Source organism: Eschrichtius robustus, chromosome 6, assembly GCF_028021215.1.
Source record: "Eschrichtius robustus isolate mEscRob2 chromosome 6, mEscRob2.pri, whole genome shotgun sequence".
NCBI lineage: Eukaryota > Metazoa > Chordata > Mammalia > Artiodactyla > Eschrichtiidae > Eschrichtius > Eschrichtius robustus.
This window is the reverse complement of record NC_090829.1, coordinates 100,979,418-100,997,279: the sequence shown is the minus strand read 5'-3', so window position 1 is coordinate 100,997,279 and position 17,862 is coordinate 100,979,418. Positions and strand designations below refer to the sequence as shown.

At 34.8% G+C, this 17,862-nt stretch overlaps 1 protein-coding gene across 4 annotated transcripts in view; it reads left to right on the top strand.

Moving 5' to 3' along the window:
* Window positions 1-17,862, top strand: part of ARL6 (ARL6 interacting reticulophagy regulator 1) — an 81,112-nt gene that overhangs the window by 10,385 nt on the left and 52,865 nt on the right. For all 4 annotated transcript variants that reach the window (XM_068545594.1, XM_068545591.1, XM_068545592.1 and 1 more), the window contains exons 3-5: window positions 6,694-6,755; window positions 7,176-7,244; window positions 11,026-11,120. In XM_068545594.1, the coding sequence (XP_068401695.1) occupies window positions 6,694-6,755; window positions 7,176-7,244; window positions 11,026-11,120 (226 nt within the window). The remainder of the gene's footprint in view (window positions 1-6,693; window positions 6,756-7,175; window positions 7,245-11,025; window positions 11,121-17,862) is intronic.

The following is a 17,862-nucleotide window of genomic DNA, read 5'->3' as shown; positions in this document are numbered from 1 at the left end:
CCAACGGGGCCTTGGAGGGTGGAGGACCCTGCTGAGGAGCCCTGAAGGCTTCCCAGGGCCAGACTGGGCAAGGGAGACGCTAGGCGTGCTCCCCCTGATCCTCTGAGCCCCCGAAGCTCCCTCCAGGCATGGGAACCCCTCCCCTCTCCCAGCCACCCCTGAGGTGCGCCAGTCCTGTCCAGCCTCCACTTCTCCTCCCCCCTCACTCCCCCCTCATCCTACCCAGTCGCTTGGGGGTTCCTCCCATCTCCTTGGGCATTGAGGTCCCCCACCAGTGTCCGGCAGGCACCCTAGTTGTGGGGAAACGCGAACTCCGCGTCCTCTCCTGCCGCCATCTTGACTCCGCCCCCTGTATTTTCTGCTAAAGAAAGATAAGGCAGGATTATTTTGTTTGCCATTATAACTTCATTATCATGTTGTGAAATCTTGTCAAATTTGTGGTACCTTAAATTAATAAGTATCAGCCAGCCATAATTTGCAGTGTATTTTATGCAGGTAAATAGGTAAATCTTTATTTAAACTGGAATATTTTCCAAATGTCTTTTCTTCTCAGAAGATCTTCACAAATTTGTGGAGTTTACTTTCAGGTAGCATTGCCTTCTTTTTGGCTCTCTCTTTACAAGAAGAGCAAAACAAAGAGAAAGGTGAATCATTTTTATAGGTTCTATGGATAATTAGTTTCCCAGGAGTGTGGTATGCATAGCAGTAGTAGCAAGCAAGATGACTTTGAGTCATTTAAGTAGTAAGTACTTGAACATATTATTTTAATAACTGAAATATATATAAAGCTAGCACATCCACCACATAATGCATGAGTTACAGTTAGGTTCTGCTACATATAAAGAAAACCCACATAACAGTGGACTAAATAAGACACTTATTTTTCTGTCATCTAAATAAGTCCAGAAGAGGTATTCCAAGGCTGCTGTGGCAGCTACATGGTCCAGGCATCTTCCATCTTTCTGCTTTGCTGTTCTTAGTGCCTGGTTTTCTTCAAGATCCTCAAGATCTCCCCATGGCCACCTTAGTTAACTATCTTAACTATATTCTAAATCACAGGGATGAGAAAAGAACAGGGCAAAAGAATAAGCCTTCTTGCTAAGTAAGCCCTCTTTAAAGAGCTTACCTAGAAGCCCCAACTAATGACTCGTTTACCTCACTGGCTACCCCTACCAGTAAATGAGGCTGGATGTTTTTTTTTTTAAGCAGGACATATTGCTGCTTCCATTAGTAATAGGGGTCCTGTAAGTATGAAAGAAGAGGAGAGTGGATATTGGGTAGACAGCTAACATTTACAGTTGTAAGTTCTTTTATCTAGGTAAAAACCATTAATCAATGAAAAATACTGAGTAAAAAAATAATATAGACTGCATACAGACAGAACAAAAATTAGGAAGCTGGTACTCTTAATGACTGAATGGCTGGAGAGCAGGAAGCATTGCTCCTAAATATGGTCATTGAAGGTGGACTTCAGTGCCTCCAAACAGTGCTTCAGGTTGAGCAGAATGAGAAGCCTTACTGCCTTTTTTTTTTTCTTTCTCCCAACGGCTTCAGTTATACTTCTGTTTAGTTCGAGATTGCTTTGGAATTACAAAAATGCCATTATTTCTTTTCTTCTGGTCATCATTCCTTTCTTCTACATGAGTGAGTTTGCCATGTGAAAACAACTAATTGCTGGTGTATTTTCAGGTGGGAGTTTGTTTGAGGCAGCTGTGATAAGAAGTTGAAAATGGATTTGCAAAGCAATTTAGTTGTTTTAAGGGGCTCCCCAGCCAAGCTGGAAATCAGCTGAGATATACATGCTGAAGTCAGGCAGAGATGAAAACTAGCAGTTTTATTGAAAAAGGTGATTTTGGAGGGCAAGGTTTAGGTCTGGCCAGAGGACTTGCTAACACTCTTAAGTTATGATTCGTGTCCCAAAATTCAAGCTTTCCTCCTCAGAGAAAGATCCTGCTCATCTAGGTTTACTGCATGGTTAAGAACAGATAAGAATGCATGGTTTCGAGAAGCATGTGGCTCTCAAAGAGACAGACAGAGACAAAGAGAGAGGCAGAGCCAAGGATGTCGGTTTCCATTTCATAAACTGAGAAGTCAAAGAAGTCTCTTTTTTTTTCCCTATGAAGAGGAATAAATTTGGAGAGGGGAGATAGAGTAACTAGAAGTGTTATTTTAATGGATTTCTCTCTATATAGAAGCAGAGAAAAAGAGATTCTTACCCAGTAAGGAAAAGAACAGGTCAGAAAGTGTGTATACATTGGAGTCTGTCTCCTGACCTAGGTGATTATGAGAAATTTCTTTAACAGTCCTTGAGAGGAAGATATAGCATCCTACCCAATTGAATGGGATCTGAATTGAATTTAGAGAATGATGGATGTATGGTAAAAATAGAACCACATGCAGCTGTGCTTGGGTCCATAATTAGTTCCATGGATCAGCTATCAGCAGATCAACCTGGGCTAATAGTTAAACTTAGTGGCACTTCTGCAGGTAAGGCTGTTGTGAGCAAGATTATAAGGAAATTCTTTAGGTAAGGTCCTATCCTATAGGAGATATTTCCATTTTTCTCCACATGAAGGAATATCCTCAAAAGTAATTTTTTTGTAAAAGTAGTCTCAAATAAGTACAAAATGATTGAAACCAGAGCCACAGTTAATAGCCCCAAAGTGGGACAACCCCCCCCCCACTGCCTACTATACTCAAATTGGCAGAAATAACATTCAAAGAACAAAACAGAAATTACATTATCTTTTTCCATCATCCCCAACAGTATAGTGATTTTCTGTCCCAAGACATGGTTATTACCATAAGGATAATCTTTGATATGGTATGGATGGGAACAGCTTTCTTCTCTAAACGTAATTGGTCATTTGTTTGGGGCAGAAGGGGAAGGAGGCAGCATAAGCTCAGTCTATCATCTTGAAATATTCTAATATCCCAATTTCAGACTAGTCTTGTGAAAGATCTACTATCCTGCCTAACACACCACATTAGTCAGGGAGAGTCCTCAGGAAAACCTGGGCTTGCAGCCAATAAGTAAGGCTTTTTAATTAATCTTGTTTTGCTTTCCAACATACCTACCTCTCTGCTACCTCTGATGAATTATGGAACTAGCCTAGACTATCTCCAGGGCTATTTTTAAGGGGATAGCCTAATTTCTGACACCACTTCCTGAGCCTTAATCTTTAGGCAACTATCCTGTCTCCTGAGAACAATTGACCTCTACATCCTGAGAGCAGAGTAAGTTGCTTTAAAAAAATTTAAAAAACAACTTGGTGACAGTAGCTACGAGGACACTTGAAATGGGACTTCTTAAAAGCCCCAAAACCTCTGTCATTCAGGCACAGATATAACACTTGCTTCCTCCCTACCTTTGAACTCAAGAAAAGTCTCTTGTGAGCTTACATCCACTGTGAGAAATTCATTATTTTTAATGAATTAAGGTGAATAATAGAAATCTACAATGCTCTATTAGGAAATGTCTTGCAAAAGAAATTGCAAATCTCATTTTATAGTAGTCTCTTATTTTTTTGGATAAAATCAGTTTCTAGATAACAAGATACTTCCTGAACCCAAACTAGTTTTTAATATTAAGCTGTCCTACTGTTCACTTATTGTTAATATACTGAGGTTGCTGATCTAGGTTTTCTAAACTGGTGAATAGAGAGAGAGGAGGTACATTTTAACTTGATAACTTTCCAAGAACCTGATCTTAGCTGTCATTTTCTTGAGATGTGCTCTGTAAACACCTTTCTTCTAAAATTCCCACTTTTGCCCCACTCCCCAACATAAATGCTCTCATTCTATCACATCATCCAGTTTTATATTCTTAACATTTAAAACAATCTGAAATTACCTTGCATATACAGTTGTTGTTTATTAAATTTTTCCTCATTATAAAATTAAATTCCATAAGAGTATAGATCTTGTATTGTTCAATACTGAATCCCAGATACCTAGAATATTGCTTAGTAGTTAAATGTATTTTTGGACAAATGGACTGATGGGTGATTTTTTTAATTTTTATTTTTGGGCAGGGAGTATAATGATCGATAGCACCAAGGATATCATTTTTAGCAGTCTTAATAAAGCTAACCAAATAGGGCCTCTCTTAGAAATCTTGTTCTACTCTTATTGATGTTGGTCTATCCCTGGGCTGTCTCAGATAGCCTAGTCCACTTAGGTAATAATTCCTGTGCCCTTTGCTTGCTTTGTAAGCATTCCCTGTCCAATTTAGAGAATTACCAAATGTATTTGTTCCTGGATAGAGTAGAGGAAAGTTAATCGGTGGAGACTATTTCGGAATTGTTTAGAGGAAAATCTGGAAGTACCAGCCCACATATCTTGTCCTATCCTGATTAATTTGTGGAGTTTCTTCTTTCTAATTATCTTCCAATAGAACTTTAGAAGTGAGGGGAAGAAAAGAAAGTTGATTAATTTTATCCCTATTAAAACAGCAAGTTAAAGGGTAGCTTCTCTGGAAACAAAGAGTTTGTGAAGAAACTGGGTGATTGTGAAGAGGCTAGGCCAATTTCTAATTACAGTTCACTGAAGACAGAGCTACTCATTTGAGGTATATTTTCTGAGGTTTCTTTAAACTTTTAACTTTTTTATTATGTTTTTCCTAATAATAGTAGCTGATGATTTTATCACATGATTGGCACATGAAAATCCATGAAATCAAAACAGTGTTGCATTTTGGGACAACAAAAATTAGGAAACTCTTTATTCCAAAGTTTGTTGTGCAATGAAAGACCCCTAAGGTATGAGGCAGGATCCTGAGTAGCAGGAAATAAAATCTGTCTAACATAAACAAAAAAGAGAGATATTTTTGGAAGAATACTAGGCAGCTCACAGGATGAAAGGAAAAGCTGAATAAACAAATCTCAGAAAGCCAAAACCAGGGCAGCTCTGGGAGGTCTTTTCACTAACACATTACTATTAAGGTGACCAAGCTACAGTGACTTTTCACCTTCTGCCTTTCGATTTGAATTTTAAATTTTCAGGAGTAGACTACCGAAGTGAACATAATGATGTGGAGCAACAGTTTCCCCTCTACTTCTCCTGTTTTTACATAAAAGCAACAAGATGAACTGAAAGGAAATTTTTTTAAGTTACACTTTGGGCAGTATGGAGAAAATTGGGGAATGAAACTGAAATCAGTGAGAGTGTAATTCTAATAATAGCAAACATTTGTTGAGCGTTTACTGTGGACCAGACACTATGTTGAGTATTTTGCATCCATTAACTTATTTAATTCTCATGATAACATTATGAGTTAAGGATAGTAATAATGTATTTTACATTTGGGAAAATTAAGGCTTAGAGCAGCAGTCCCCAACCTTTTTGGCACTAGGGACCAGTTTCATGGAAGACAGTTTTTCCACATGGGGGGTGCAGGGGGGTTGGGGGGATGGTTCAGGCGGTAATGCGAGCGATGGGGAGTGATGGGGAGCGGCATATGAAGCTTCGCTCGCTCACCCACCACTCACCTCCTGCTGTGCGTCCCGGATCCTAACAGGCCACGGACCGCTACCGGTCCAAGGCCCGGGATTGGGGACCCCTAGCTTAGAGAAGTTAAGTAACTTGTTTAGGTAGTATATTAGCAATTAGGAGTAATCAGGAGGCTGTTGTAGTGATTTGAAGCAAGAAACGATAAGAGCCTGAGCTAAGTTATTGAGATAGAACCCATAAAGCTTAGAGAACAGTTGTATAGGGAATGTAAAAAGGGGAGGAGTTGAGAATAAATCCTAGGCATCTGGGTCAGAAAGTGAATGGATTTTTATTCAAAAGGAGAAAGTTTTGATGATAGAAGTATTATGATGCATTTGATGAGCTAACTTGTCCATTTAAGGCCTTTTACTTGCCGTGGGATGTGTCAGCAGGTCTCCCACTATACTCCTGCCCCCTTGCAATCTCTTTTCCACACAGTTCCCACCATGGCCTTCAAGGCCCTACCTATCTTACTTGGTTACATACAGCTCTTTCCCTTACTAAATATACTTTAGACATACAGGCCTTCTACTTTTTCTGAGTGGTGAGTTCCTCCCCGCCTTGAGGTCATGCCCTGGCTAATTCCTTTGACTGGAATGTTCTTTGCCAAGGTCTTGTCATAGCTTTTCCCCTTCTTAACATTCACTCCTGGGTGAGATGTCCCCTCATCAGAGAGGCTCTTCTATACTAACCCTCCTCTGCCCCATTGCCTCCCACCCTCAATCACCTTTCATTGCACTGAGCACTGCTCAAAGTTGTATTCACTTGTAACTCAGTTGTTTATTGCTGTTTACCTCCTCCAGATTATAAATTCCATGAGAGCAGGGACCATGTATATTCACCATCTACACATGAGGACAGTCCTCTGTAGCATATATAAACTCAATAAGTATGAAAGATTAGAAAGTCCTATATGTGAGCTGAAGGAGACTTATGAAACCACTTTAAGTCCGTGGTAACTTGCAGCAAGCCACAAAATGTGAATGTGAAGACACACATGCAGATTTATAACTAGTAAACCTTAAACTTTATAAAGAATTCACACACAGTGATCTCATTGCAAAATTTATAATTTTGTTTAGTCCTGTCATCTCCTTAGTGGCAGATTTTAGAACTGGAAAATCTGGGTGCTTTTTTTTTAACCTGAGGAAAAATTCATCTTTGGTAATTGCAAATTTCTAAACTTTGTCTTCTCTCTTGAAGGCTCAATCTCAAGATATAGTTCCAACGATAGGATTCAGCATAGAGAAATTCAAATCGTCCAGGTAATTCATTTTATTAAACTTGTGATTAAGAAGTTGTGGGTGAAAAATGATATTAGATCTACATAGTTATTCCTCTTACTCTTAGAAAAAGTAATTTGCTATCTCAGAAGCCCATAGATGTTAAAATATTTGTACCACTACCTCTGGATTATTCTAAAGAATTTAGAGTTTAGATAAACTCTGACAACCTCACTAGCAAAGAAAATATCTTTTTTATATGTTACTCATTGTAAAATCATATTTATATTCAAAAAAATTCATTCTATGGCACTTGTACTTGAAAGCTGGCCCAAGTTGAATATTGTATATTCAAGGGTGGTTTCTTTGATTGAAAACAATTTAAAATTTTAAGTAAAAGTTACACTTTTACTACCTTATGATGTAGTCATGTTTTTTCATTTTGTTTGTTTTGTTTTATAGTTTGTCTTTTACAGTGTTTGACATGTCAGGTCAAGGAAGATACAGAAATCTCTGGGAACACTATTATAAGTAAGTATGTTTGTGAATGTTGGTTAACTAGATGGTTATATTTTAATAACCAGTAATGATTAGAAATCCAAATGATTACATGGGCTAGGTTGCAATGTTTATTCTTTATATAATTTAAGTATACTTCCTAATTTTTAAAAAAAGTATAATCATACTTCACATTATTTCTCAAATGCTTCAGATTCTTCCTGACCTTGCATATGTTGTTCTGTCTGTTTTTAATGTCCTATTCTACCCTACTTCTCTGCAACTTAAGGTTAATATATTTGTTCTTTAAGGACTAGCTCAAAAGTCATCTCCTCTATGAAGGATTCCACTGTTTTGCCCAGTTATTCTGTCCCCCGTGTTGACACGGTACTTCGTCCATTCATATCTCTTGAATCGTACTTATTACATCTTAAACTCATGTACCATAGCTGCCTCCCTAGTGGGATTATGAACTCCTCAAGGGCAGGGATTTTTTTTTTATTCAGTATTTCTTCAAGACCAAGTATGATTCTGGCCAGATAGATCAGTAAATACTTACTGAATAAATTTAGTTAAAATAACAGCACTAATAGTTGATCCATGTGTTCTACAAGCAATTTTAAACAAGATATTTTTAGCATGTGCAAATCAAGTGCTCACCAATTTCTTCAGATTAACAGCTATCAAGTTGCTAGGATCCAAGTGTGTTATACCTTCTCAAGATTTGCATGTGATGTTAAAATAAATTCATTAAACTTGTAATATTGCTAGGAGTTCTTCATTTAAGATGAGTTTAACTCACTTTTGGAGTCTGAAATTTATAAACAGTATCTCTTCACTAAATGCACTTTTGTCCTTATGAACTCTTGTCTTGAAATGGTGTGTGATGACTGCCAGATCAGATTTTAATATTCATTGGCTAATTCTTTCATGCTAATGTGGGGACAAATGTTGTATTCCTTGGGTAGGAACCAAAGGAGATTTATTCCAGATATTCTTTTCATATTGAAGGCCTATTTAAATCATATAGAGCCAGAGGACCTCTGAGGTAGAAAGAGAAGAATGCTTCAGATTTGAGGGCCAGTTTGGAAAAGGAAGGGTGGAATGTTTGTGGTATCCTGCATTAAATTCTCTGGGGGAAATGTGAGGTGTTTTTGTTTTTGTTTTTAAGGAAACCTCAGTTTTCAGTATAGGATTTTTTTATTCTTCTTCCAATTAGTAGGTAAACAATTCTTTTTTCTAAAAAAAAATGTATTTACTTTAGTTACTTTAAAAAAATGTAACATTTATTTTAATTACAGAAAACATAATACTGCATAAAAAATAGTACTTCAAAAAAGGAAGCTTTTTTTCTGACTTTAACTTCTTTTTCTTCAAAATCTTTTTGGAAGAAGTTAATGAATTCAGGAATATTATAGGTACATTGTAGGTGGAATGCTGAATATAGTTACTGTTGAGAAGTCTACAGTAATAGTAAATTTATTTCCTCTATCTCTGTACTTTTCTGATTGTGAAAGAACAAGTGCATTTTAATCTGTTAGACTGAAAGAGGTTAAAAAGATTAATTAAGTCTACTGTTGGCAAAATAATCCACTCTTGTAGTGAGAATGTAACATCTTTCTTAGGGTAATTTATCAATATCTGTTAAAATGAAAAATGTTCATGCCCTACAGCCATAATTTTTGCTTTCAGAAAAGTACAGTATGCCTAGGACTACTGGGCAAAGATACACAGAGAAGAATGTGTGTTGAGAATTATTTACAATGACATTTTTTAATATCTCAATTATATGAAGAAAAAAATTATTCTTAATAAAAGTATGTGCTTAATATATATGGAGAGAGAAGAAAATTCTTAGTGGAATATGTACCGCACCATTAATAGCATTTGTTTTGGGAATAAGATTATAAAGGAAGTTTAGTTTGTCATTTGTATGACTCTGTAATGTTAATTATTATATAATTTTTGCATATTACTCTTAGAATATAAAAAATAATAAAGCGTAAAATATAAGGAGTGCCTATTTGGAAAGGAGTTAATGTTTGGAAAATATAGAAAAGAATATTTAAACATTGTTTCCTGTAAATCTCACTACTAATAAATTTACCATTGTTAATCTTTTGGGTATGTTTCTTCTATTTTGAAATATATAATAAACACTTTACATAATTGAGAAAGGAGCCTAAAGTATGTACCATGTACTATATAGTTTTTCAGTTAACATTCTATGATAAGGGTGAATCAGGAAAAACATAGAAAGGATGTAACTCTCATGCCGGCCTAATATTTTTTCATATTCCTGTGCCCAAATTTGCTTAATCATTTCTCTATTTTTGGACATAAAGACTGTTCTCAGTTTTTGAAGATTATAAGCAATTCTTCAGTTAACATATTACTGTATAAATCCTTGTCATACTTCATGTTTCCTTAGTATAAATTCCAGAAATGAAATTACTGGCTCAAAGTGAACATTTTTAAAGCTCTTGATAGATATTTCCAATTATATCAGTTTCTATATCCACTAGTAATATGTGACTGTGATAATCTGCATTCATTTTTTAAATGATAGGAAAAAATGGTATTAAAAAGTTGTTTTATTTTTATATGCATGTGGTTACTAATGGCATTGAACTTTAAAATCTTAATTTATGATTACACTGAGTCACAAAAAATATATAAATGTCCAATAAATATATGGAAATATATTGAACTTAACGAGCAATTAACAAAATACAAAGTAAAATAATATGCTGTTAGGATGGTAAAAAATTGAAAAGAATGATAAGAGCCATGCTGGCAAGGGAGTGGGAAAAGTGCTGGTAGTAGTATAAATTGATATAACATTTCCAGAGGATAATTTATCAATGTTTATCTAAAACTTTAAATTTTGTATGTATTCCTGGAAATTTTATTCCTAAGAACAGACCTTAAGGTATCAAGAAGTTTTTTAAATGTATTTAGATGGATGTTTATCCCAAAGTTTTTCATAGTAATGAAAATTGGAAGTAACCTATGAAGTCCAAAAATAGAAGTTTGGTACAATATTTAATGACACGTCCATTATACTTTATAATCATTAAAAGAAAGATGCGAAGGAAATCAGTGATTTTTGAAGTGCCGCTGTGATCTATAAGTGAATCCTTATACCATTTCAGTGGCTGGTTATCAGCTTAAAAGTCAAATAGAATAAAATAAAAGCTCTTTGTAAGTGTTGTCTCAGGAGACTATTTCAAATATATTTACATATACTTACGTGTGTAACTGCATCTTAATGTAAAATATATTTCTCACTATGGTTATGGTAAAAAAATATTTGAGAAACACTGGTGTAGAGCTTTAATCTTTCATATAAAAGTAGTTCAAACTATACTGCAAAAAAAGATCAGGGAAATGTACATGTATTTCAGAAAGGCAGTATAAAACAGCAGGATTCCATTTAAATACAGATGTAGATATTCATATATGAATATACACAAAGGAAATGTTGAAAATGATTTACATGAAAATATTAATGGTTGTATCTGTGTAATAGGATTATGGTTTTACCTGTCATTTTTTAAAATTATGAAATGTCATTAAATTTACCATATTATGATCCAAATGAAAAGAAATTATTTTACATGAAATATGACTAACATGGTTAATATATTAATTACTCATATAAACTAATAAGAAATAGCACCAAAGCCTGTAATGTATAAATGGACATAGGACATGAAGACATAATACACAGGTTAGGAATTGCAAATGGATAGTAAACATAGAAAAATGTTCAAGTTTATCTTTAATATTTCTCATTCTTTATATTATACAGAGAAGGACAAGCCATTATTTTTGTCATTGATAGTAGTGATAGATTAAGAATGGTTGTGGCCAAAGAAGAACTTGATACTCTTCTGAATCATCCAGGTACATGTGTTTGTCTTTCAGTCTGTGATGTCTATGCTTTGGGATCTGTTTATGTATGATGTTTTGTTCTTTGGTGTAAGCAAAACGTGTTGTTTACACTGTGTGATCTTTTATTTAAAATTTTTGAATTTTAAAACATATTATGCATAATTAACAATATCTTTACTTGCAGTACCATATATTTTTTAAATTTCAAAGTTTTTTGCAATGTTTTTATTTCCCTGAAAATGAAAATGCCCTTTTTTTCTGATTATGTAAGTAATGTGTCAGTAGCAAAATATGTGGATGGAAAAAGGATAAGGAAGAAAGTAAAAATCGATGTTTCAACACATTAAAAACTTTTTTGGTTACCATCTTTTTACGTGTGTGTGTGTGTGTGTGTGTGTGTGAGTGTGTGATCACAGCATTTCTTTGGTATTTATTGTGGGAATTCTTTTAAAACAGATCTTTTCTGTTTTTAAACTACTCCCAGCCCTCCAATCCTCTTTGAAGATATCAGTATTAACAATTTGGTACTTTTTCTTTCATACCTTTATCTATATTTCATATCATATATACATACACAAACATATACAGGTACCAAAGATACGTACAGTCGCCCTTGGTATCTATGGGAGATTGGTTCTAGGATCCCCGAGGATACCAAAATCTGTGGTTGCTCAAGTCCCTTATATAAAATGGTGTAGTATTTGCATAGAATCTATGCGCATCCTCCCATATACTTTAAATAATCTCTAGATTGCTTATAATACCTAAGAAAATATAAATACTATGTAAATAATGCCAGTGCATGGTAAATTCAAGTTTTGCTTTTGGGAACTTTCTGTAATTTTTTCCCGGCGTATTTTCCATTCACAGTTGGTCGAATTTGTGGGTGTGGAGTCCACCGATACAGAGGGCAAACTGTACAGGGTTGGGCGCTAGGAGAACTGTCATCGTTATTTACTAGATGGGATCATATTCTGTACACTCTTCTGCATCTTCCTCTTCTCAAATAACACTGCGTGATGGAAATCCTTTCAAGTCAAATTGCATATATATAATTATTCTTTTTAATGATGCCTAATATGCCATACTGTGAATGTACCAAAGTTTATTCAATCATTCACCTGTTGCTAGATATTCTTTTTTTTCCCACAGTAAGTTTTCCAGTAGTATTGTGGAATTCTGCATTTCTAGCATTACTCATGCAAAAAGATTTTAAGTGGCCTTTGTACCTGTGGTTTTAGAAAAGGACTTCTAACAATTCTTGCTGCTTAACCATAATATCTTTGGTATATTTACTGGACAACCTCAAGTTTATTCAAGTATTTGGGGGGGAAATTATCCAGCCTGTACTTTTTATGTGACTTTTTCACTTTTAAAAACTTAGTCTTTTATCTGGGTTGAGAAGGCACTTTTCATTCTACATTCCCTTTTTTGTTAATCTTTCCACTTTCTCCCCAAAACGTGTTTTGATGTTGACCAAAAAATGAAATAGTTCCTACAAAATCTGCTTTAAATACCGTGGGAACCTTGGTTTCCTCAACTGAAGCCTTGTCCATGTATCTTTATGTACTTACTGATGCATTTATTTTATAGGTTAGATTCCCAAAGGAGGGATTTCTCAGCTGAAACGTATATGAAGTTTTTTTTTTAATTGAAGTATAAGTTGTAATACAGTGAAATGCTCAGATCTTAAGTATATAGTTCTGTAATTTTGACAAATGCATACACTCATGTAACTACATTCCCAATCAAGAAACAGAACATTTTCATCACCTCAGAAAGTTCCTTCATGCCCCTTTCCAATCAACACCCCACACCTGGAAACAGAGGAACTACTAATCTGATTTTGATCCCCAGAATTTTACCTATTCTACAATTTCATATAAATGAGGGGAAAGGTACATACATTTTTGTGCCTAGGTTTTTTCATTCAGCATAATGTTTTGGGGAGTCACCCATGTTGTTGTATCACTTGTTTACTCCTTTTACTTGCTTTGTAATATTCTATTATGTGAATATACCACAGTTTGTTTATCCAGTCTCTTGTTGATTAATATCTGGGCTGTTTCTAGTTCAGGGCAATTATGAATAAAGCTGGTGTGAATATTTTTTTGAGATATAATTCACATATAATATTATATCACTTTCAGGTATTCAGCATAATGATTTGATATTTGTATATACAGTTGGCCCCTTGAACAACTGGGGTTTGAACTGTACAGGTTCGCTTATATGCAGATTTTTTTCAAATAATGCTACAGTAGTACTACATGATTCGAAGTTGATTGAATCCACGAATGTGGAACCGCAGATACAGAGGGTCGGCAACGAAGTTATTCACAGATTTTTGACTGTGCAGGGGTCGGAGCCCCACCCCCACATTGTGCCAGGGTCAACTGTATTATGAAATGATCAGTATAGTAAGTCTAGTTAACATCTATTTTTTTTTATGACACATAGAGTTTTTTTTCATGGGATGAGAACTTTTAAGATCTATTCTTAGCAACTTTCAAATACACAATACTACAGTATTACTAACTGTAGTCACCATGCTATACATTACATCTCGTGAATTATTTGATGACTGGAAGTTTGTGCTTTTCGGCCCCTTTCACCCATCTCAAGCTCCCTCCACCCCAGCCGCCTCTGGCAACAGCCAGTTTCTTCTCTGCATCTGTTGGTTTGTTGTGTTTTGTTTTCTTCAGATTCCACATGTAAGTGAGATCATATGATATTTGTCTTTCTCTGACTCATTTCACTTAGCATAATGGGTTTCATTTTGTCATTTTCTATCTTGCAATGGCCTCCCCTGATTTTGTATTAGGGCTGTAGAGACCTCATAAAATGACTTGAAGAGTATTTACTCCTCCTCTTTTTATTTTTTTATCTTTTGGATTTGTGTAGAATTGGTATTATTTCTTACTTAAACATTAAAATAGAATCTACCAATGAAGCCATCTGGGTCAGGATTTTGTGTGTATGTTGGGGGCATGAATTATAAATTCAGTTTCTTTAAATGATGTAAGGCTATTAAAGTTCTGTATTTCTTCTTGGGTCACTTTCGGTAATTTGTGACTGAATTTGTTAATTTGTTAATTTATCTAAGTTGTGAAATTTATTGGCATAAAATTGTTTGTAACGTCCTCTCATTATCATTTTAATGTCTGTAAGACCTGTATGATATACATATCTTCTTTCATTTCTAATATTGGCAATTTATGTTTCCTCCCGTTTTTCTTGCTCCATGTTTTAAAGAGTTTATGGTTTTATTAATTTTCCAAGAACCAGCTTTAGGTTTTGGTACTTTCCTCTGTGGGTGTGTCTTTTTAAAATTTCATTAATTTCTGCTCTTTTTTTATTAAGAACTTTCGTTTTTATTACGAACTTTCTGTACTTAAATTGAATCTCATTTTATCTTTTTCAGATGGAAGTGGAAATTGTTGATTTTATACCTTTCTTTTCTAATAAAGCATTTTACACCTTTGTTTTATAATAAAAGCATTTAAAGCAATACATATTTTCTGAGTATTTAGCTATATCTCACAAATTTTGATATATTTCTTTTCTTTATAATTTGCTCGAAGTATTATCCAGGCTTACCTTGTAAATTCTTCTTTGATGCTTGGATTATTTAGTAGTGTATTATTATTTAATTTCCCAAATATTTGGGAATTTTCTAGGTATCTTTTTGTGATTGATTTCTGATTTAATTCCATGTGATCAAAGAACCTATTCTGCATGATTTTTATTCTTAGAAATATATGACCTAACATATACGATTGAGTGTGGTGAATGTTCCATCTGCAATTACGTAGAATGTTTATCTTGCTGTTCTTGGGTGAAGAGTTCAATAAATGTCAGTTGATAGTGTTATTCACATCTTCCACATCCTTTCTTTATTGAGGTATAGTTGATATGTTAATAAAATATAAGTTTCAGGTGTACAACATAGTGATTCACAATTTTTAAAAGTTATGTTCCATTTATAGTTAATATAAAATATTGGCTATATTCCCTGTGTTGTACAATGTATTCTTGTAGCTCATTTATTTTATACATAGTAGTTTGAACCTCTTAATCCCCTACCCCTACCTTGCTCCTCCACCCTTCCCTCTCCTGAGTGGTGACCATTAGTTTGCGCCCTATGTCTGCGAGTCTGTTCCTTTTATGTTATATTCACTAGCTTGTCGTATTTTTTAGATTCCACATATAAGTGATATCATAAAGTATTTGCCTTTCTCTGTCTGACTTATTTCACTCAGCATAATACCCTTCAAGTCCATCCATGTTGCAAATGACGATATTTAATTCTTTTTCATGGCTGAGTAGTATGCCATTGTATATACGTACCACATCTTCTTTATCCATTCATCTGCTGATGGGCACATAGGTTGCTTTCATATCTTGGCAACTATGAACACTAAGGTGCATGTATCATTTCGAATTAGTGTTTGGGGTTTTTTTTTGATAAATACCCAAGAGTGGAATTGTTGACTCATATGACAGTTCTATTTTTAGTTTTCTGAAAAACCTCCATACTGTTTTCCATAGTGGCTGCACCAATTTACATTCCAATCGGCAGTGTACAAAGGTTCCCTTTTCTCTACATCCACACCAACATTTGTTATTTGTGTTCTTTTTGATGATAGCCATTCTGACAGGTGTGAGGTGATATCTCATTGCAATTTTAATTTGCATTTCTCAGATGATTAACGATGTTGAGCATCTTTTCATGTGCCTGTTGGTGAGCTGTATATCTTCTTTGGAAAAATGTCTGTTCAATCTTCTGACCATTTTTTAATTGGGTTGTTTGTTATTTTGATGTTGAGTTGTATGAGCTGTTCATATAGTTTGGATATTAACCCCTATTGGTCGTATCATTTGCAAATAAGTTCTGCCATTCAGTAGGTTGTCTTTTCATTTTTGTCAGTGGTTTCCTTTGTTGTGCAAAAGCTCAACTTTAATGAGGTCCCACTTGTTTATTTTGCTTTTATTTCCTTTGATTTAGGAGACAGATCCAAAAAAAATATTGCTACGATTTATGTCAAAGAGTGTTCTGCCTGTTTTCTCTTCTAAGAGTTTTATGGTTTCAGGTAGGCTTTAATCAATTTTGAGTTTATTTTTAGATATAGTGTTAGAGAATGTTCTAATTTCATTCTTTTACATGTAGCTGTCCAGTTTTCCCAGAACCACTTATTGAAGAGACTGTCTTTTCTCTGTTGTATATTCTTGCCTCCTGTGTTTTAGATTAAATGACCATAAGTGCATGTGTTTATTTCTGGGCTCTCTATCCTAATGTGGTGTATCACAGGGATCAGTGGATCCTTCCACTGATCCACGTGTCTGGTTTTTTGCCAGTACTATACTGTTCTGATTACTGTAGCTTTGCAGTATAGTCTGAAATCAGGGATCATGACTCCTCCAGTTCTGTTCTTCTTTCCCAAGATTGTTTTGACTATTCAGGGTCTTCTGTGTTTCCATACAAATTTTTAAATTATTTGTTCTAGTTCTGTGAAAAATGCCATTGGTATTTTGACAGGGATTGCACTGAATCTGTATTTTGTCTTGGGTAGTATGGTCACTTTAACAATATTAATTCTTGCAATCCATGAATACAGTGTATCTTTCCACCTGTTTATGTTATCTTCAGTTTCTTTCATCAGCATGTTATAGTTTTCTGAGTACAGGTCTTTTACCTCCTTTGGTAGGTTTATTCATAGGTATTTTATTCTTTTTGATGCAGTTGTAAATGGAATTGTTTCCTTATTTTCTCTTTCTGATAGTTCATTGTTAGTGTATAGAAATGCAACAGATTTCTTTATATTAATTTTGTATCCTGAAAATTTACTGAATTCACTCAAGAGCTCTAGTAGTTTTGGGGGTGCATCTTTGGGATTTTCTATGTATAGGATCATGCCATCTGCAAACAGATCCTTGTGATAGTTTTACTTCTTCCTTTCCAATTTGGATTCCTTTTATTTCTTTTTCTTGTCTGACTACTGTTGGCTAGGACTTCCAAAACTGTTTTGTATGAAAGTGGTGAGAGTGGGCATCCTTGTCTTGTTCTTGATCTTAGAGGAAATGCTGTCAGCTTTTCACCATCGAGTATGATGTTAGCTGTGTACTTGTCATATGTGGCCTTTATTATGTTGAGGTATGTTCCCTCTGTACCCACTCTCTAGAGAGTTTTGTAATCATTAATGAATATTGAATTTCTTTCAAAGCTTTTTCTGCATCTATTGAGATGATCATATGGTTTTTATTCTTGAACTTGTTAATGTGGTGTATCACAATGATTGATTTGTTGGTATTGAAAAATCCTTTCATCCCTGGGTTGAATTCCACTTGATCATGATTCTTTTGATGTATTGTTGCATTGGTTTGCTAATATTTTGTTGAGGATTTTTGCATGTATGTTCATCAGTGATACTGGCCTGTAATTTTGTGTGTGTGTGTGCGTGTGTGCATGTGTGTGTGATATCTTTGTCTGATTTTGTTATTAGGGTGGTGCTAACCTCATAGAATGAGTTTGGAAGCGTTCCTTCCTCTGCACATTTTGGAATAGTTTGAGAAAGATAGGTGTTAATTCATCTCTAAATATTTGATAAAGTTCACCTGTGAAGCCACCTGGTGCTAGACTTATATTTGTTGGGATGGTTTTTTTTTACTACTGACTCAATTTTATTACTGGTAATTGGTCTGTTCATATTTTCTATTTCTTCTTGGCTCAGTCTTGGGAGACTGTACATTTCTA